Source organism: Netta rufina (genome assembly GCF_964035555.1).
Source record: "Netta rufina genome assembly, chromosome: 7".
NCBI lineage: Eukaryota > Metazoa > Chordata > Aves > Anseriformes > Anatidae > Netta > Netta rufina.
This window is the reverse complement of record NC_140130.1, coordinates 28,748,905-28,771,382: the sequence shown is the minus strand read 5'-3', so window position 1 is coordinate 28,771,382 and position 22,478 is coordinate 28,748,905. Positions and strand designations below refer to the sequence as shown.

The following is a 22,478-nucleotide window of genomic DNA, read 5'->3' as shown; positions in this document are numbered from 1 at the left end:
CAAGACAAGGGCCAGTGGAAGCAAAGTTATTGACTAACCAATGGCCTGTCATTTAGCAAACAGAGAATTTGTTCTTGACCAACAGGATGTATTCAGATCACTTCAGTTATTCAATCTATTTCAAATCTTTCAAAACAAAATATCAAGATTAGCTCATTAGAAACTAGGAGAGGTTGCTATAGATAGCTTAGGTAGCTGCTTAGAGAAGGTTGTAAACCCTGGAATTCAGATGAGAGAGATTACTATTTAAAGGAATTGAATCTTTGCTTGCAGATCTCTACTTTTTATATCCCGATTTAATACCAATCCCATTTTCCAAATTTCTATATATGGTTACAGAATCATTGGACAAAAAATGTATAATTCTACTTGTAAAACTTGCAAAAAAATCAATAATTATCCAATAGATTTAGATACATTTTTTTCAACAGGATTTAATACCTTTTGCCATTCCTACTGAAATGATCTTGACTCTGACCGAATTTTGGATTTAATCCAACTGAGAAATGTTGGCACTTGAGTATAAACTCCTGGCTTGTTTTTTAATCCACACTGATCACCCCAGCTCACAATGCCATACACATAGTAGGAGCCGTTTTCTACACAAGTTAGAGGGCCTCCAGAGTCTCCCTAATAAGAAAAAGCATACAAAATTAGTTCAAAATGTGAAGCAAAACATTGACCAATATAAGAATTCCCTTCTCTCATCAAAAGACCTTGAAACTGGAATGATGTATCAGCAGGTGCTGCTCAGTTCCTGAGTAGGCTTGCAGTTCTGGATCCAGGTAATACAACACTAGACTTTTTTGGACGTAAATTTCTGTTTAAGTCTGTGACATATATCTGACAAAGTCAAATGAAATTTCTCAGGCATGAAAGTACCGGGCATTCAGAATTTGAACCCAGAAAGACAAAGATGCGATACTTAGCATAAAAGAACACACTTGATCTTGAACACACGATCTTCCCCACACCATCATCCCTTTACCACTGATCCCCTCAGATAACAATAACAAAAATAATTATTCTGAGCTGGTTGGCAGTTTTCAGTTTTTGTTTTCAGTGATTTCTATGGCTAAGTATCCTTGCGGTGCTAGTTTTCACCTCAGGAACCATTGTTCAATCTCCTCCCCAGATTTACAACAGTATAAATATGAACTGACTTCATGTTTGCCCTAGCTGACTTGCCCAGTAAGTATTAGCTCTGATAGTGAAGATCAGATTAGAACTGTTCCTCATGGTAGTGGCTGTAATGGAATTGAGAGGAAAAAAAAGGCAAATTTTCAAGTTATTAAGACAAAATGCCTCAGAAGCCAAACTTCCCAGGCTAGTCTCTAGATCCCATAGATCTGCCTGTGGCTGACAGTGAAGACATTAGCTCTAGGGGCATATGTCTCAGACTGTACTGAAGAAAGATGATGGCTGTTGAAATAATACACTGATGGGAGAAACAGATACATATTCAGTACCCTGCCAAAGCTATTACTCTGCACAGCCTGACTATTTACACGAAAAATTAGTGTTCAAATACAGAAAAAGCAACAGACCTGACAAGAATCAGCTCTGGGTCTCCGAAGATTTCCTGCACAAAACATGCTTTCATCCAGTAGCTGATCATATGCGCTAGGCGCATTGCATTGCTTCTGTGAAATCAGCTTGACATTGGCATCTAGCAGCTTATGGGATATATCATCTGCAGGATGTACACCAAAAAAAAAAAGAGTCACCTTCCTTCCAGTCCTGTTACATGTTGACTTTGTTCAAAATACGAGCTTGCTTGCCATTTCTATGGGAAAGGGTAAGAACAGGGAGGGGTGCATGGTCTAGCCTGGGAAGAAAAGAAGCATATCTGCATTGATAAGGGTTAGAGTTTGAGCCTGGAGGCTTCACTCAGGACACTGAGCTGTTGCCTGAACAAAAGCAAAGTCAGGTATTCAGCATTTGGCTCAGATCAGCTCTACACCTGTCAGAGGTATCCTGCTTTTCAAAGGTGCTGGTGGTCTGCAGCTCCCACTGGTCCCAGCGGGACTTAGAGCTGCTCAGCACTTCTCAGACTAGTGCCATTAGATGTTGTAACACATAGGCTAATGAAACAGATGAAAACTGAAAGTCATGCAATATTTAAAGGCAATGATTAATTACAGGGAATCTAAAGACATAACTTGACATCTAAAGGCAATAGCCAAAGTTTCAAAGCACTACATCTGTAGATAATTAAAGGTGGTTTATAAGTTTGGTTCTGCCTGAGATTCAGGAAATATTCTATTTCTGCAGTGATTTCCTGAAATGCTAATAATAGCTCTGCTCAAAGAAGGAGCCATCTAGTTTGAGCACATACAGGGTACTTGATATTCTTTGTAGGGAAAAAATAATAATAAAATTCCCCCTTCACTTTTTAAGAGAGACTTTTTATTTGGAACTTTTAAAAAATGTCCATTAAATTCTGTTGGCGCATTCTGATCAAATGTACGTGCTTGTCTCTTGTGCACTTCAATGAGAGTTACATCAGAAGGGAGAATTTGGTCCTGTGTATCATATCAGGCTGTATCAGTCACAAAGCACTAGGACACCTACTGCAGCCTCAGTGACACATCTTCCTTCTGCTGCTTTACAGCAACACATCAATCAGAACATGAGAAAATGCATTTTTCAGAAAATTGGCATTATCTTTTATTTAAGCATAGTAATTTCTCCCCTCAGGATTTACTATGGGCAAGAAAGGTTTTGGATAGAGCTGGTTCAACTTGAAAAGCCTTAGTGTTTTTTTTTTAATATTATTTTCCAGCACATCTGAAGATCCAGATGCTGCTTCTAAAAAGCTTTATCTGACCCAATGGGCTGGAAAACCATGTGAAAGTTCCAGCCTGTCTTAGTCTTGTCTTGAAACTCACAAAGTATACAATAGTCTCTCTCAATACCTTCGTACTTCTGTAGCTGGCTCCAGATGAAACCATGCTATGGTGTCTCAGGTGGCAAGCAAAAAAACAAACCAAGCCAAACAAAAATAAAGGGGCGGGGGAGATTTTTTTCAGAACTCTCTGAAAAAATGCAGCCAGCCCTCACGGGCTCACGTACCTGTCTCCGTTGCGCCCCATCCTGAAATGAAGCAGTCAGTCCCAACGGGAAAGTAGAAGTTAGGCAGACACACTGTTTTCACATACTTTGATTCCACGGCACAGTGACCATCAACTGGCTTCAACTTCAGTAATGCTGGAGACAAGATAAAAGTATTTGTAACTTGTATTTTGATTTTAATCCTTAGCTATCATTATCAGTCTGTGCCACAACCCCATGGCACAGGGGCTTGTGCTGACATACAGTTCACACTACATGCTGGATCTGTCCTTATTTTTTTTAGTCCCCACACACAGGGATTTCTCCCTGCCCAACACAATTCACATCCCAAAGTTTCACATGGGTATAATCCATAATTTGACCTAATAATTTACAAAATACATTCTAGGAGTGGAATTTTATACTGACTTCAGTTGTAGAGAGGCACTTCAGGTAACTGATTTTAGAGTTGAGACATATTTAATAAAAGGATCTTACCAATATCGTTGTATGGGACATCGCCCTTCTCTCTGTATTTGTGATGTACGATGATCTTCTCCACATCAAATATTTGCTCTTGATGTTCCCTCTTCCTGAGGTCTTGCTTTCCAAGGACCACTTGGTGTTTTTCTGCTAGCTCTCTGCAAAAAAGAGTAAAGTAAATAACATTAGCTATTGTGGTGGTGCAGACGTTACAGACCTTGTATATCAGTGGTGAAAACCTGAAGCTGTAGTATCTGGAAGTCAAGACATTGCTTCCAGTTGTAGAGCATGACCAGAAGATTAAGATTGTTATAACGGGACTTGGTCAAGAAAATTCTAGCATTGGACAATACGTGTGCTCTTAACTTGTTGCAGTCATTAAATAAAATGAGCTAAAGCTGCATGAACATACTTTTTAATTTTTTATTATTGTTTTTTAATTTAATATTTTTCTTCTTTTTATTTTGGGGCAGACTAGCAGTGTACAAATAGTCTATTTCCATGGCTGTGATGTTGAGTAGTAGCTCAGAGCCACGGGATTACAATCCTTTGCCATTGTCTAAGCATACTTAAAATCATCTGTGCTGGAATGATCTCTGGAGTGTAATTTACCAGTTTCCAAGGCTAGTGGCTTCCAACCTCTTAAAAAAAATGCTCAAGGAAATGTCATTTTCTGAGCTAGCTGACACATAAACAATTGGAAGGACAAAGCACGTTTGTGTTCTTCTGGAGATCTTAACTATGATGCCATTTGTGATGTTGATCATGGTATCCCAATATTCCCTGAGGTTTTCATGGATCCCTTCTTTCAAATATTGTAAAACCTTTTCATAATCCTCCTGTTTTCCTCTCGTACACTTATTTTGGCTCATTTTAGATGAGTGAGGTGTAAGTTTAATTTGTAATTCCAGTAAACACCATTTTTTCATATATATTTATATATATTTCATGTGCATGTTCTTTCTTTTTGTATGTTTTCCTTTCAGCTTGATTCCCAGAAATAATTTGGATTGTAAATCATTAGAATTCCAAGCTATAACTGCCATCCTATTTTTTTTTCTTTATGTTTATCTACCCTAGGCATAGGACAAGCACCTACACAAGGCAGTGTCCAGCAGTAAGAACCCAGCATGATTTAATTAGCACTCCACCACAGATATGTCTGCTGCCTCTTGTAGTCTTTCTCTGCAGAGACACCATCCAGGGATGTTTGCCAGCTGTAGTCTTAACTCCAGCATAGATCCTCTTGAGTGACCTCTGACCTTCCGGTTGTCCACATGTTTTGAATCCTGAATTTGTTTCGCTTGGGTCTTCTAGGCTGTCTGTGGTCCATTGGCTCTCCTGAGCTGTGTTGGAAGAGGCAGAAGATGGGTAATCCAGAGATAATATCACACAGGAGGAGTTAAGCAACAGGTGGTGACCTGCTCATCCAGACACCTACACACTGCCAAACAGCTCACTTCTAATTCGTTACTCTACCTGTTCCTGAGCAGGGTGAAATGTCACAGAAGTCCCACTCCACTTTGCCATTTTTTGTGACGTAGCACCAGGGTTTTTGATCCTCATCAGGATTCCTGAAGGGAACAGCTGAGCATCAGCCAGAGTGGGGAAATCTCCACAAAACTGTGCAAAGGAGCTAAGGATGCTTAAGGGAGTGGCCTCATGCTCCCGTAAGAGAGCCAGGCTTTGAGAGCTACTCTTTCATAAGATTTGACAAAGAAGATACTTAAGAAAAGAGAGTGCCGCTTCTGCCATTTTACTGTCCCCTTATCTATCTTATTCCTGTAAAAAACAAGGGAAATTGAGAGCTGCTTCTGGAAGCCTCACTTCAGTGCAGTGACTTAGGGAAGGCAACCCTAACATCCTCGTGTTTTATAAACAGGCACTGTCTAGAAATATATGAGATTTTAACATCCTCAGTTTGCCAAATTCCTGGGAGCAGTTTGTACTCAGGGATCCCTTTGATACTGGCCTCAACAGCTGCTTCTTCAAAATATTACCTGCAGAAGTTATGTTCTCCGATGCCGTAAGAGTCAGCATCCTCCATAAATGCATTAATAGGGTAGTCCAAGAGCAAATGGGAATTCCAGTGCAGGCAGGTCTTGCCATTCTCGGCTTGGTTCACTCTTCCTCTGTACCCAAGGGAGTCCTCTTCATAACAGTCATCCAATCCTGTAAGAAGACAACGTTGATATGAAAAAGTCTTTATAAAAAGTTGTTCCTTGCCTGAAGTGGCTCCTCTTTCTTCCCTTCCTTGCCTTACATTAACTTGATGGGGGATTAGAAGGACCCACTGAGTCACATAGCAATACCTCTTGTCCTAGACAGGCCAGAAACAAGAGTTATATCCCAACTTCTGTCCAGGCTTGACTGACTTCAAACACCTGAAACCTTGTTGCATGGCAAGGACCACCCAACCATGTATCAGCGGCTGTCCTCAGCCTGGGGAGGCACAGACAACCGACTGTGAACCTTCCATACCTCATCTTTCTGGTGTTTAAGGAAAACCCGATGTTCCTTCCCCACGGGTCACATAGAAGCCTTGGAGAGCACATGCTCACTCATGCTCTACCAGTGAGAGCCTGCTGAAGCACAGCTCAGAAAACATCAGTATGGGAATAGCTTTGATCCCCTTGTCTGATGGAGGCCGCAGAGCTCAGCCTGTTCCTCTGACACCTTCCTCAAGGAGGCTGGTGGTCAGGCTCTTGGTGAGGAAGGCCTTGGTCAACTTGGCTGCAGGGTGAAGGTGGCCCATGGAGGGTTAGCCCCAGCCTCCCCAGGGACCGTGACGTACCGATCTCACAGAACCTCCCTCTGAATGGCTCAGGGCACTCGCAGGTGAACTTTGATCTGATTTTGTGCCGTATGCAGGTCCCTCCATTCTTGCATGGGTTTGGCCTGCATTGTGAAGATGCTGTCAAGGTGGAAAACAGAGAATGCCTTGTGACTCTTCCGGATGCTCCACAGGCACTCACACACCCCCATGAAAATCCAGGAAAGCCCCTGTTTAGCCTCAAATCGAAGTTCTTATCAGCTCTTGCAAAATGCCTATCACCATGGGGCATTTTGCTAGTGACTGAACCACCATGCTGTACACATGGTGAGAACCATCCCATCTCCCTGCAGCCATCTCAGCCTGGGCAGCTCTGAAACGCCTCCCAGTTCCACCACCATCCACACAGCACCCCACAAAGTGGGAGCCCCTTCTGCTGGGGCTGTGCTCACCGCGGTGGCAGTCCGGTAACTTGTAGGGATGACTGCAGCTGCACTGAGAGTAAGGTGGGGTTAGCGTAACAAGGCAGTCTCCTCTGACGCAGCTGTTCTCCACACACATGTCCTTCACTGCGCGAAACAGGTAAACACTTTGCTTCAACACATTTGTGCACACAGAGCTGTGCCCCTGCAGGGTGGTGGGAAGCTGTGCTTTCTCCTGACACCCCAGGAGCTGGTCACCCAGCTGTCACACCATATTACATAGCAGCGTGGATTGGGATTTTCCTTCTTGTTCAAGCACCTACAGCAAAAAAAGCTGCAAGACCAATGAGCAGCTCACCACTGTCCACGTTGGGTGGGAGGGGACAGAGGTGCACTTTCTGCACACCAGAAGATTGTTACTGATAACTGCTTTAGACAGACTTGGGTTTGGACCATGAGCTAAGTGCAAGACATATTGATGTGACTGCAGCGGGCTGCTAAAACCCTCACCTCAGTGAACAGTGGGTTTATAAAGCTCTGGTGCTTGCTTCTCTTGGCAGAGCCATGGCAGTAACATCAGCTGTGAGAACAAGGAGCGTCAGCCAGCAAGGAGTGATTACCTTTCTCGCAGGTAGTCCCAGTGTATGGCTTGGGGCAGATGCAGATGAAGCTGCTTCCTCTCTTCTCACATTGCCCGTTGTTCTTGCAGGGATCAGAGGAGCACGGGTCGGCTAGGGTAAGAACGCAGGGGTTTTAGTTTGCCTTTCAGCTTCTCTACCTCCTCACCTGTTTGTTCTACCCCTGCCCCCCTCTTTTTTAATGAGCACATTAAAATGGACAGGCTGGGCACAGCATCCAGTGTAACACACACCACGCTTATGCATCGGGTTCAGCAGCCACAGAAGCAGCTACAAATTGCTGCAGAGCTTACTGTAAGCTCTAAGAGCTCATGGCTTTGGGTCTGGAGCTCCCAAGCTCCCTTTACAAGCCTGTGGTGGAGCAGATTTGCCTCTGCAGCAGTGAGAGCAGTAGATGTGTTCAGGACCAGAGCTGGCCCTGGGCATCTGCCTCTGTGTGCTTAGTGCAGTGGTGTCTGGATCTGGCATCACCCTGGCTGCAGCATGGCACTTGAACTCCCCTGAAAAAGCTGTCCATTGCTGTTATGCTATGTAATACTCCCAGGGTATAAATACCACTGTGCTGGAGCAGCCAGTGTTGGGGTGAGCAGGGCCAGCCTCGTGCCAGCTCTGCTTCCCTTGTACCAGGGGATGAGAAGGGACATTGCAGGCAGCCTTCTGCCTCCCCTCTTGTGTTCCCTGAGCAGTCCACAGGACCCTTTCCTTCTCTCCTGAAGTTTGGCAAAATAGAAATAGGAAAAAAATAATAAAAGAAAACCTGCTCTACATTTGGTTCCCAGCATAAATACAGAACATATATCCCATGAAAACAGCAATTACGTCTTGCAGTGTCTATAGACAAATAAGCCTGTGTTTTTTTGTAGTAGCAATCAGAAATGTTCTGCCTGATCAGAATCCATTCTGTGAAACCCAGAGATAAAACACAGGCTCCTTACAAGAGAAACACAAAGGAGAACACAGCAAACAATCCTCCTAACTCATCCCTTTGATGCAAGCATTTCACCAGCAGGCTGGCAGCCAAGGCCTGCTGCACTCTGTGAGCGCAGGACTGGGATTTCACCCATCCTTGCCCCCCTGCCCACCCCGGAGCACCTTGCTGGGGTTCGCTGTAGCCAAAGAACTCCTCGAACCAGTCGGGGTCCTCCGAGGTCTGCGTCTGCTGGAAGAGGTCCTCCTCGGCCTGTGTGTTGTCGTCGTAGTACTCGTAGTCATCAGCAGCCTCGTCTGTGGGGAGGAGAAGGGAATGGACGCATGGAGGAGTTACAGCTGCTACAAGGCCACCTCTGTGTGTGGCTGTCCCCAGCCATGGCCTTGCCACCGCTGCTGGAGGTGCTGGCTCCTGCCAGGATGCTCAGGGTGTGGGGACACAGGAGCTTTGCCCTTTGGTGGCGGGGGGCCCTGCAGGCACGGATATGAGGCACGGGTGGCTGCCACCCGCAGTGGTTGAGGCCGTGCGAGCAGAAGAGGTTTCCTTTGTCTCACTGCTTTGATCCCCAGCACCTCAGCCGCTGGCAGGGGGAGAGCAGCGAGTCTCTGAGCCCACAGAGCCCCTCTGAGGATACAACGTCCCCGCGATGCCATGGGACATGTGGCACAGAGCATCCCCCGGCGCTTCACCAGCCCGTGTTCGGGGCGGCTGAATTGCGTGGGCATGCAGAAGCCCTGCTGGTGTGTCGGAGACGAGCTATGGTAATGAGCACTGCTAAACTGCGAGCAGAGATTTTAAAAAGCTCTCCCCTAGGGCCGGACTGATGGCCCCACGGATAATGTTCTGCCTTGAACTGATTATCGACTACATTATCTTAGTTTTCTCTCCTCATTCATTCTCTTGCAGCCTTTATCTTTATTCTTTCTTTGCTTCTGAAAAAAAAAATCCACTTTTGTACAATGGGTGTTTTATATTTCATATTAAAATAGAACCGTCTTTTTTTGTCTTTTTTTTTTTTTTCCTTCCTACATGCCAACTCTCATTTCTCACCAAAAAAAAAAAAAAAAAAAAAAAAGAGAGGAAAGTTTCACCTCATTTATTGCTATGTCAAGTCAAGACTCCTTTTCCTCAGCTCATTATTTCCACAGGAGCTAAGTCTCGACAGTGTGCAAGTGTTGCAGAAGTATGTGCCGTGCTGAGGAACAGAAGGATCTCGCTGGAAGATAAGGACATTGTCTACGGTGAACAAAATTAAATTTAATGTGATGTAGTTAAGAAAGGAAAACAAAAAGAGGGTTTTGCCTGAAATGCAGCCTGCGAGCTCACTTTGTCTGAGGGGAGATTTTGCAGGCGGACTTGAGTTGGAGGGAATATTGTGAAGGAGCCTGATTTTGTTTCCCTGTTTATTTTCAAAATCTTAGCAGGGAGTGTTGGCTTTTTGTTCCACAGGTGCTTTAAGGAACTATTCAGAGAGACAGGGTAGCCTTTTTTCTATAAAAGACATACCTGGTAAAAGCTGTGAAGGATGAACAGGGGAGTTACGGCTGCTCAGAGCATGCTGCAGACATGCCCAGCATGCTTTACAGGGGCGAGAGAGGACTTTGCTGAGCTAGTAGCTGAAAAAACAAGTGCTCCCGACAAGCACAAATAGTGAAGCTATTTTAGAAACATCTACTGACTACTCAGTGTAAGGATGGTGTCAAGAAATGATGATAGTGTCACTTCATTTTGTTACATTAGTGTCAGTCCTTAGTGGTGGATCAATCATTTATTAAGCATCAGAAAAGAAAGAACAGAAACCCCTGACTTGGGTACATCAAACTGAAAGATGTCTTCCTGTTTATCATTGCTTCAACACTAAATAACTATTTGGCTTCCACGTCGCTTACTTAAGAAGTGTTTCCGTTCCATTTTTTAAATTATTCATAACAAGCCATAGGTTTAGTAAAGCAAAAATAACACTATTATTATTATTTTTTTTTAATCTGAGCACATAATTAACGCAGCCTGATACTCTGGTTGATTTAAACATATTATTAAATCAGAGTGCTCATTCTTTATAAGTGCTGGAAAACCTTAACATGCTTAAAAAAGCAGTGATCTGACATTTGTCACTGAAATGTGACTATTACATGAAATTAAATTAGACATCCTGCATGCAAATTTTCAAAGAATAACTTTCCTCTGTGTAGTACAAAAAAAATCCCCCCATAATTGATAGGCAGAGATTGACTTTTAAAGCTTCAAATCAGCTTTGAGGTCTGGGTGATCTTTTAAACTGCTCAAGCTTTCATCTGCACTTTTTCACGTCGCCAAGAGCTGTCAATCAAGTAATGGATTTCTGATCAATATCCTCTTGTTCATTAGCTTACACGGACTCTCTCTTGCGGGGAGAACACATATCCCAATGCCGGCAGTCACACTGTTTTCAAAACCTTGCCTGGATCAAGTCATGACTAATGTTCCGAGCGGAAAGTGATGCATTAGGATGCCATGAGTGACCTGAATGGCAAGGTAACTTTGTTGGACTGCAGTTGTCGAGACGAGTGATGTGCAAAGTTAAAGCCTATTGCCAACACAGAAAGCGCCCGGCATTTATTCAAGCTCTCTGAACCTCCAGGGATAGACTGAAATCTGCCCTAATTTAAGGAGGATGAGTTTTCCTGCCACATCTCTAAATACTTTTTGTCTGCAGGTCTGTGAATAATGTAAAGTTATTTTTATGAGGCAGAAATCCTGATGGTATTTCAAAAAACAATAAGTCTCCCATTTACTCCTGCACAGACCTCTTGGTATTTCCTCCCTTCCACATGGGTTTTGGCTGGGAGCATCTGCAGCTTCAGAAAGAAATTGCAGAAGGGTAGGAGCAGCTAACAGCCAAGCCCTCACTCCTTCCAAACAATTTGGGACTGTTACACAAGAGCAGTTTTGCAGCACTTACCCTTTGGAGGGCATTGTCTGCTGATGGCTGCTGAAGGAGTACGAGTACTTGCAGAAGCTAAGCACTGATCTGGGAAGGTGTTTGCCACACGCCTCCTGTGAGGAGAGCAACACTGGTCTGGGGAAGGAACCAGTGCTGCATGGGTACAGGGCAGCTGGACTTGCAGACTGGACCAAAATGCCAGCAGAATGAAGAGGCATGTAGTTGCACAAGGAGTGCATAGCGAGAGGCACACTTTTTTTTTTTTTTTTTTTTTTTGGTGGGAAAAATAATTTAATAGTTTACTAGTAAATTAATTTACTCATAATTAGTTTAATAATTTATAAGATCAGATACAAGAGCCACTAAATTCAAGAAAAAAAATGAATGGGACTTGCCCACAAGATTACTAAACTTAGCAATAAAACCACAATCCTCTCATAGATTAAACAGGCTGCAAAAGCAGGTACAAATCCTCACAAGTTACCTACAGCCCCCACCCCCTAAGATTCATCCCAGCATTTCTCTTACCCACATCATAACAGTACATCACTTTCAATGATTTTTCTACTCACAGGAGCTACTGAATACTTTCTGAACCTGCTTGCATAAGTTCCAGAATAAGTCCCACAGTTGCGTGCAGCAAGGGAAAGCTATCCTTTATCTGACCTTCAGTTTTCATGCACAGCTGGCACTGAGCTGCACCAGACTCTTCCCTTACCCTCCCGTGTGCTCTCCAGCACCACGACCTCTGCTCTGTGGCCCACATGCTAGACCCAGCTCATCAGCAGGTCCCCAAACCTGCATCAAGCACATGAGGCCCATGGAGCAGCAGAGAACTCCTGGCTTTGAACAGCACAGCAAGCTGCTGGTGCCCTCTTGGTATCCCCCATTACCATTGCTGCAGCCACGCTTTGTGCCCCATTGTACCAGGACCCACTGCAGAGATGTTTTCTGCACCAACACAGAGCACGTGGGAAGGCCTGGAAGTGCTGACTGTGTTACTTGTCCAGAGCCCAACAGACCTTCTCAGGATCTCCAGCCTTATTTTAACTATTACAAAGCCATGCATGAAGTTAAAAAAAACTCAGTGCTAGGCACCAGCCAAGGATCTTGACAGAACAGGTTGCCAACAGTGAGGCCTGCATGCAGAGCTTCAGTGGAAGAAATCAAATCCGCTTACCATTCAGAAAGTCAGCCAGGAAGAACCAGGAGGTCTGCAGGGGATAAAGAAGAGCAGAGTCAGTTTCTGAAAACAAAAACCAGCTTGGAGCACAGTTACAGCACAACTTGTGGCAGATTTCTCTTTGCCCCAGTTCTGGACATCCAGATAAGCTCATTACCCACTTCAGGGTCACCCAGGCTGCATTTTTAAGGTCTCTTTTCACAGATCATCAAAACGGCCCAAAAACCTATGCTTCTCCCAACAACCTGGGGGGAGCTCCAGCTTTTTCTGACCATCTAGCACAATTCGCAGCATGCTTATGAAAAACTTGTCCCAAACAAGTTAATTGCCTTTATTTATTAAGTGGCCACACACTGAGCATTTACCTAATGGCACCACAGCCAGGTGCCAGAGTAAAGGACTGTGAGATGCTGGGCAGGATAGAGCAGAGAGCAACCCAGATGTGGGGAGCCAGCCCTCCAAGCTGGAAGGTGATCAGCAGCCTTTGGACAGAGGAGAACATTTCTGGTGCTTCCTGCAAGGAAATGCCATGCGTTCACCCCCTGACACAGGGCTCCAGCCTTTCCTATTTGGCTTGTGATCAAGGGCAAACAACAAAAGGGAGCAGAAGGAGGAGGAAAACAACACTCAGCCTTTGAAGACTGAGTGAGGCAGAAAGGAAATGTACTGCTGCCACATCAGGACTCGTCCCCTCTTGCTGTAAGTCACAGCTGCAGACGGGCTACCTGGCTGCGACGAGAGCACATACTAACAGCGGGTGTGAAGGAGGAGATCTGGAGCTGCACTGCTTCATCCCGCATGTGATTTGTCAGAAGAAAACACATTTCCAGACAATTTAACATGTATACTGAAGACGGTATAGACACAGAGTTATTACACACACCTATGTATTGCTACAGATGTAATCAATTATAAAAACACACTTCTTACTTGGGCATTATATTAAGCATTCTGTACAGAAGAGAGGCACTCTCAGCTAACACCAGACTGTGGCTAGGAATGAATAAGCAGCCGTGAATAAGAACCTGCCCCCAATAACCCAGAACAGCCCCCACCTGTGGCTGCCACCTGGAGCTCACACCTGAGTGTCCCCCTGCAGCTGGAGGCAGGGAGCTGCTCCCTGGGTGCCTGCACCTCAGTGCCCTCCTCAGCACTGCCCCTTCCTGCCCTGAGCTTAATGGTCTTGGAGAGAGTTTCAGGGCAGCAGCTTTTGTCTTCAAGGAGGTTGCTAAAATTTCCCTGCACGCAGGGCAGCCATTTGCCCTGCATGGGAAGGGCAAAGAGTGCCAGCCCGAGCTGTGTGAGGTGTGGAGGTGATGGCATTGTGCTCTTCTGTGCCTCAGTTTCCCCCAGCTGCAGAGCACAGTTGGGAGTCTCCCAGTGTCCAAGGGAAAGACTCAAATAGCAAGAACAGAAGAAAGAAAGGAGCCTGAGCATGTCACTATACCAGTTGTCCTGGCTACCCTTCCAACCCTTCCCCCATGGGCAGAGCTACTCGTAAGAGAGCAGGCTCCCTAAACCTCTTGCAATGACCTGGTGCCCTGGAAAATGTCCAGGTTTCCCTCAGTGCAGACAGTGCCCTGTGCTCTAGGGTGGCTGAGCCCTAGATTTGGGTTCCCAGCTTTGGATGAAGGCCACTATCCGCTGCCACAACACAAATGTTTGGAACAAATGTTCCTGGAGCACCCAACACAGAGCGTGCCACCTTACAAGTCTAGGAGATCAACCTGATCTTTATCACAAACCTGGTGTGCCATATTATCCCTTTGCCCTTCATGTGCCTGATATGGATTTGTAGGGGACAAAACCCCAGGCAGACCTGGCCTTCTGAGGTCCACCAGACCACACTGCTTCAGACTCATTTCCACCTCCGCTAGCCAGCACAGGGCCAAATTCAATCTTTTGGCTCCCTGCATGAAGCTTTCCATGGCGTTACATGGCAGAAGCTGGAGAAGCACCCATCTCCATCCCTCCTGTGTGGGCTTGCCCCTTCCTGGGCATGGAAACTTGTCCCACTGGCATGTGGGACGTGGGATGGGGGACGTGGGATGAGGGAGGTGGGATGCGGGAGATGCGATAGGGGATGTGGGGTGTGATAAGTGGATGTGGGATGTGGGATGCTGCAGGAAGGGGGCCCAGGAGGGGCTGCAGGCAGGCAGGGCAGCACGGCGATGTGGCCGGGCCCTTCGCCCGCTGTGCCGTATTGCTCACGGCCAGCAGAGGAGGATCTTGTCCTTCCGACGAGGTGCAATACTGCGCCCAGCCGGGAGCAGGATGCAAACAAAAGGAGGAGAAGGAGGGGGGGGGGGGAGAGAAAAGAAACGAGACTGTGGGGCTTGTTTCACCAAACAGTCTCCTTTCTGCAGCCCGACACTGATACTTTGTGCGTTCTCTCAAGAGGGAATAAAATCGCTGGATCCTGCTCGCGGCGGGTCCGCAGGGACGGGGGACGAAGCTGGAAGAACTGGCGGAGAGCAATTTTAAATTTTATGACTTTAGGCTCGTAAAAAAAAAAAGAAAAAAAAAAGAAACCCTGCAAAAACAAAATCCAGGAGAGACATTTTATGTGGGTACTGGCTCGTTGCTGAGTATGGAGCCGATTACATTTATAGGCCTCCTAAAAAAAAAAATGGTGGAAAAATGGCTGAAATTCAAAATTTAATTTCACCTGACTTTTGTTGTCATTATCATTGTCATAGTTAGGACTTCACTAAAGCTTCATTTCTTCATAGAACCACCAAACTTTGCTAATTAGGTTTTATGCAAAGGTTAAACACTGCAGACATAGGATACTCTCCATTTTTCTATTTCAATCCCTCAAGAAAGGAAGACTATTGAAATATAATAGATTTCAAACAGCAGTGCCAGAACCAGGAGCTTTCTTGGTCTGAGGACAGAATCCTGCAGCTCCAACTCTGACAAAAATGTCCAGTTAATCTCTGGCAATTCTTTCCGAATAAAGCTGGGAAGATTTGACCCTAAATTCAAGGGAAATCATTTACAGCTGCCAAGGGCATTCTGCAGTTGAACTGTTGATTGTGTCTCGGGTACATTTGCTACCCCTTATTACAATCAAAATGAATAATTAAAACACAAATGCAGGTGGAGAAACAGGCAGCACAAATGCGACAACCCAGGGTTAGGCTGTGGATTTGCATGTGTGCAAACCAGAAGTAATTCCAGAGCAAATAATGTACTTATTTGAGCTGGTGTGGCAGACTAGCAGAGGGACAAAACCTGCCCCTGTACACGCACATAATTCCCAACAAAAGCTCTACAGGAGTTCGAAAATTCAGCTACCTTGCTATGAATTGGCCTGCATGCTTAATTGCACCACTTCGTGGCAATTCTCCTGCAACTTGCCACGGAGCGGCCTCCACAGCAGCAGCACAAACGTCGCCCCTCTCCCCTGCGCCAGCACGGCTCTGCAGCCGAGGAGGCGGTGGCACGGGGCTGCACAGGAGGACGAGGACGGCTATTTGATCAACTTCCATCCACAACTGACATCCGGCACGAAGGAGCCACGAGGGCAGGCACAACTACTGCCTTTTCCACGTGAACCCCTTGATCCTGCTGACAGCTCTCAGTGGGAACCTTTGTCTGGGCTGCTCGCCAAAGGAGGAGGGAATCGACGGTTCTGATGCTCTTACAATCGGCCAGATTTTTGCCTGCAACCATCTTGGATAGTGACAGTCTTTGAACTTCAAGGGAAAGTGGCTTTTCCAGCAATGACATTATATTTCTCAGCCAAGGCGATGGCTGAAGCATAATGAAAGCAGGGCACATTATCATCTGGAGCACACATGCAGCACATGTTGTATTTTTAGCCTGGGAAACCGTTCCCTTAAAGGATTCCACCAAAACCTCTGAGCTCTTCACCTCTCTACTAGCAAGCCTTCTCCTGCCTCCTGCTGAACTGCAGCGTTTGCCTCAGAGTAGGTGGCACGCTCCTTATTGACCTGTCCTGGGACACCCAGGGAAGTTCACATGCAATGTCTTTATTTCCCTGATTATTCGGTTGCGAACCTTTCCTGGGGCAGCACCTGACACAGTAACCATTGGGACCCAGCACAAGAGCAGCTGCACGGCCCTCACAGGTGCTGCAGCAACCGGCCCACTTCTCTGCACAGGCGCGACCTGCTCCTGCTTTCCAAGAGATCAAAGTTTCCAAGTTAATCTTTGCACTGAGGGAGAGGGCTTGCTAGCAGCTGGCTGGTTTTAAAGTTGCTCATTCGTGGACGAGGTGTGCGTGGGCTCCCTGGTGGAAAACAGAGCCAGCATCAGATGCCAGAGCAAGGGGAAGCTCCAAGAGCTGTTCCAAGGGGGCTGCACGAGCCAGAAATGTCGCACTGACGCATGCGCCGTGTTATCAAACGCTTTGGCAGCCGGTGCCAGGATCGCAGGTTATGCTGCTAGACTTAAAGCTTATGCAAAGTCATTAAGTCCCTTTAGTTCCAGGGGATATCAACCTGCATGCTTCAGGGCATAAGCTGATTGCCTTGGGGGGCCAGGGAGGCGTGCGTCCCTCCCGGAGCGTGCAGTGCACAATTAGCTGGGGGCGCTCCCAGGGCTTCCTCGCTTTTTGCTGCATCAGGAAAATTTAGGCGAGCGCTGCAGAAGGGCATTGCACCTGATGGGGTGCAAATGGAGAGGGGATTGTCAGCTCTCACTCCTCTCTGCAGTGGTTTGGTCATGGTGCAAGGGAGCATAAGGCCCTCAGAGGAGAGGTGCAGCGATGGGGAGAGGGTGAGGGGAGTAGAAATGGGAGTTTGCTACAGGGATGGATCCATGAGTGGGTAGAAACAGCACCATAAGAAGATGTCAGAGAGACACTTGGGGTCTTTTCACCCTAAAATATGGTTTTCCAAGCACTGGAGACATAGAAAGAACTGTGCTGCTGATAACAGCTTCACATGAGTTGTGGGCCAGCTAAAAGATAGGCAGTGATGAAAATTTTCTTTGCAGTTATTAATATATTAGAATTAATCTTAATCTTAACTTTAATCTTTACCATTCTGTTACTATGTGCACTCAGTTATTGACCTGGACATGGCTGGTGACTTCAAAACCTCCATCACTACTAAGCAGGCATCAATTTTCCAAAGTTCCAAAATATTCAGTGAATGACCACTTCTGTCGCTCCAAGTCCTGCCCTTCCCAACAAAAACTGGGAAGACCTGTCACATCTCAAGGCAATATTTTATACAGTTGCATCATAAATGTTAAAGTAAAGGAGTAAGTTTTGCTTTTGCTTGCATTCATGATGCATTTTCATGCGTCATGGAAATACTTTGGATTCATGGAGATGAAATCAGTTTCTCTTCAGAATATGAAAGACCAAATGGACATTGTCGCCTTACATCCCTCCTCCAAACCCTCTGGATCCATAAATACCCCAGCTCTTTTCTGTCCTATTTTAACCAACTTCATATGAGCTACTGTCTAAATCTGTATTAGACTTCTGTACTACACCAATAACATTTATTAATAGGAGTGTTACTTATAAAAACTCCTAAAACTATATTTGAATAAAAATGAGAATGGTGAAAAGAGATAATATGGGAAAGAAGGACAGAAACAGGAATGGGAGGGGGGTGCACAATTCGATCAATGTGCAAACTCTTTTACTTTTTCATTCAAAGTATTTTAGTGTAAATTCTTCTTTGGAACAAATCATTAAGGCAAAATGTCCTCTCAAAACATGTTTGTCATGCAATGGTCACGTCACACTCATTCCCCTCTTTTTTTTTTTTTTCTTTTTTTTTTTTTTTCCTGGGATTCATGCCAAGTGCTAAGCCAGAAAACCTTGTTATATTAATTATGAAGAAAAAACATGTTTTATTAAAAACTAGCCTGCTGAATATTCTGTTGTGCTGCTTTTCAGTGACAGCAGAATTGCTTTTGCATTTTAGCAATGTTAATGAATTTTCAGGACTGGGGGAGACATGCACTGCATTTTCCACAGCAATATGTAGACCAGAGTCAGAAAAGGCTTGTCAAAGCAAATGAATTAATCTAACACTTAGAGCTAGTCAGGAAAATCCGTGCAAGGCTTCACGTTGTCGAAGACTGCACCTACACCTGCCTTGCTGAGTGTGAATTAACAAACCAATTCATTGTGGGCTAGTTTATATCAGACTGGGTTCCCACAATACCTGAGGACTGACACTGAGCTGCTCTAGAAGTGATCCTCCCATAAGCTGTCATGTGTTAGTGGATCAAGTATGCCACATCCACGGCTGCCAGTGGATGGATAGTCCTGATGATACACTAATTAATAAAAACCCTAGCGTGTTGCAAAAATAACGGCTTATAAACTCACCAAGCTCTTCAAAAGGATTCATCACCTATTAAAGCTCCTCGCTACATATTTTTCCCAAAGGACTCAATTTAAACAAGTCAACATCTAAAATTTTGAAATTAGTTTTAGTAAATACGAAATCATTGTACATAGGAATTGGCATTATAAAGTGGGAGTTCGAGGGTACCTGGAAGTCTTTCATGAGGAAATCTACTTGATTGCAGTGCTTGGAGAAACAAAAGAAATGTTTTTTTTTGTTTTTTTTTGTTTTTTTTTTTTTAAAGTAGCTTGCAACTTTTCTTTGGTACAATCCATCCTTTCGTTCTCTTCCAATAATAAGCTGAAGAGACTGGGGGTAATACCTCCAGCTCTGCCCATGCAGGGCTCTGCCTTGCTTTGCCAGATGTTTTGTTTTTAACACACCTCCAGAGTTAAGAGCAATGACCACTCAGCCATCTGAAATGTATGGTTGGGATAAATTTTACCTTCAACCAAAGAGCTTGCAAAACCTCCCAGCCTGAGCACAGTTTAAGCCTGAGCTTTTCAACCTGTGAGCCCATCCTCATGGCAGCCGTGGTGGCTGCATTAGTACATGAGGCACCGCACCATGAGCACCTGTGCTCAGCCCAGAACCATCCCCATGCCCTACCTGGAGACAAGGTGGGTGGGCAGTCCCTGCTCTTTACCCTCTCCAGCTGCCCAGGAAGGGTTCAGCAAGCTACAGGGCTGGCATGCAGCAAGAAATAAAAACATACTCACGCACAAATGTGTGTTCCCTAGAAGAAGGATCAGTGGGAGAACCTGAAGGGACAAAGCACTGTTAACCATCCTTGCGCTGCTCTATTTGTCCTGGAATTAGTTTTTTCTTGTTGCCTATGTTTTTTCAGATGAGGCACAATCATTTGAGGATGAGCTAATTCAGCACAAATAATTAACTGTGCTTCAAATATTGTTTAATGTTCAACAGATTGCCCTGATCAAATAAGTGCATCCTGTCCAGATAATCACCGCATTGGCTGCTGGTAAATGTTCCAAACCAGTAACTATCAAACCTGGAAACAGTATAAACTAATGGCAAAAGAAAGTATTTTGCTTGTATTAGAAATATTTTTATTTTGTTACTATGATTTTAAATAGGTAGGAGTCAGAGTTACTTCTCTCCCCTCCACCTGAAAAAATAGTGAGACCCAGTTAAAATTATAAGATTTTTAGAAACATGAAAACATGCTTGTTATTATTTTCTAGGTTTCAAACATCAAGGCTCATGCTCTCAAGCATTTTTTTCCACAGATGTGAGAACTTGAGATCCATTTTTTGATAAAAACTGAAATTCTCGAGTAACTCCCAGTGTCTAGAAGCTGAAACATTTACAATGGTGGCAACCGAGGAAATCACAATACAAGAACAAACAACCCCCTATTACAGAAATGCCAACCTTTTTTTTTTTTTTTTTTAACTGATCAGATCTTGTTTGTGCTATGTACTAAGAGAGCAAGTGAAAAGCTAGACTCTTCTCCCAAATAGTTTAGAGGCCAAGTAGGAAGAAGGATGAGGATGAAATCCAGTAGAAATAGAGTGCTTCAAGATCACAGCCCACATTCACAGTCCCTGTTTTCTCCGTGTTTATAAAGCTGAGCACATTCCACACCACCAGGAGGAAAAGAATATGGTTGCCTGTTGGTAGGACTTGAATAGTGTACAATAAATAAAACCGGCAAGGAGAGGGCATCCACACGTTGAATATGAGGAAGAAAACAGTGAAATCACAAGGGGCTCAATCTTTCCCACCCTGAACGATATTTTTCCTGGTGAAAAAAGGTAAGATGTGAGCACTTGATTACAGACTCTGTGGCAAGTGCTGAAATTTGGATGCCAGGGAACCCTCTTTCTGATGTTTGCTCACTTTGGAGCCTGAGCATCATGAGGTGGTTTTCATACATCAGGAAATAAACAAAGAATTTAAGTATGATAATTATGCCACACGTGCATAATTTAAGCAGGTGCCTACAAGCAAAACGTGTTTGAGATTTAATATGTTGGTGGCCACACATTCAGGTTTGAGGGATTCCAGATTCTTTAACTAGTTAGAAAGACAGCAAGATGAAAGGAGTTAGATAATGCACAACTTTATGTAATGTGTCCTTGAGTAAGCTGATTTGCACTGAATTTTAATAGAGCCCTGATTCATCAAATCTCAAACAGAATTAAGGTATGGACTGGATCCTAATAACATCATGCTTTATATCCATGAAAGATAAATTAAAGGATGCAAAACTGCTATTGACAAACATTGATTATATGTACTTTGATGGACTTTGAAGTTGTGCCAGATGCGTCTTGTCAGCCTCCAAAGTTTTCTTTTAAATCTCATTGCATAAGGCTTTTACTTTTTAATTATTTTTTCCCTCAGCCTCTTTGATCAAGAAAAAATGTAGATCATATTTGCGTGATGCTATTTCCTATGCATTTTATTTAGATATGCCCTAGTGCACAGCTCATGATATGTAAAAAACATTACATGCACCTAGTAATCTAAACCTGTTATCCTGGGTGTTTTTTAACACTTAATTGACCTTCTCAAGCTGCTGAGTGAAACCTGTCCATGTGCAGAGGGTTAGCACAATGCTTGCTTATATCCTTTTGTGCCACATAAACCTCCAGAGTAAGACACAAGTGACAGAGATGCCACTGGCTCTTTGTTCCTGGGAGATTTTTGCCCAGTGCAGAAATCCTACCTATCCTTTTCATTCTGTCACTGTTGGAAAAGGGGTCCTCATGCCAGACCCCATGCAAAGGCAAACCTGCCCATAACATCTACCAATTTCAGAAGATGGATTAAAGTTTAAATGAGTTAAACTCCTTTCTTTTTCCTACATGTGGTAATGTCTTCTCACTAGGAAGCTTTAAGAAACTTAAAAGCAGCTTTGGAGACATTTTGATTCTTAAAGTTGTTAACCTGCTTATACTCCCTTGCTTTCCTTGTCCGCAAGGATATGGCCAATCTTTTCAGGGCATGGCAGGTACATAAAGTATGTTGCTCTGCACAGTAGGAGGCTTCAAAGGCAGTGAAGGGTTTGGGTCCAGTTCTTTGTCTTGGAGTAGACCCTTTCCCACATCCCCAAACCCATTTGAGTGATGCTCTCTTGCTCATCAGACATGAAGTGCTTCTCTGTGACAGTTTAGGTGGCTTCGAACTAAAGATACGGAGAAAAATGTAGAGAGGAACTGGCCAATCCTTTAAAATTGAAAATGAATAGGTGAAAACTGCTTAAAATGCTGGAAGAGAACTGTGGTGGACTAGAGGGCTTCTGCAGTCCTCTATACTACCTCAAACAAATCATTTACTCTCAGTATTCCTTTGCTTCCCACCTGAAGAGTGTGGGTGGCAACACCTTCTCTTTTCCCTATGAGTTACCTGTTTAGACAACAAACTCTTCTGGTTTAGTATTTTTTTCCTATGTTAATGAACAGCTCCAGGCACAAAGAGGTGCCTTTTCTTGGCTGTGGTGTCTAGTATAAAAGTAAGAAAAGAGTAACCTAGAGGACTATACTCTCAGTGATTTATTTGGAATTACTACTGAGTAGTATGCTCTATAATGGTTGGGTAATTCTGTTGCCGAAATAAATACCAGAAACAGGACTTTGTCAATCTTTTTTTTTTTTTTTTTTTTTTTTTTTCCCCTCACTAAAATTCGAATTTCCAGTGTAAAGATATTTACCTGGGCATTTTTTTGCCACCATGCATAGCCATCAAATTCTGATTTTGGAAAGCA

The 22,478-nt window shown here is 44.3% G+C and overlaps 1 protein-coding gene across 1 annotated transcript; it reads right to left on the bottom strand.

Annotated features, from left to right (window-relative positions):
• Nucleotides 1-12: 12 nt before the first annotated feature.
• Nucleotides 13-19,533, bottom strand: HABP2 (hyaluronan binding protein 2; the record flags this gene model as incomplete). The annotated part of the gene is made up of 12 exons (XM_084290302.1): nt 13-630; nt 1,548-1,693; nt 3,076-3,210; nt 3,553-3,695; nt 4,637-4,883; nt 5,017-5,111; nt 5,538-5,709; nt 6,332-6,451; nt 6,763-6,879; nt 7,353-7,463; nt 8,463-8,594; nt 19,428-19,533. 12 exons carry the CDS (start codon nt 19,531-19,533, stop codon nt 454-456), a joined length of 1,701 nt encoding a protein of 566 aa, XP_084146428.1. The 3' UTR covers nt 13-453.
• Between the last annotated feature and the right edge of the window lie 2,945 nt (nt 19,534-22,478).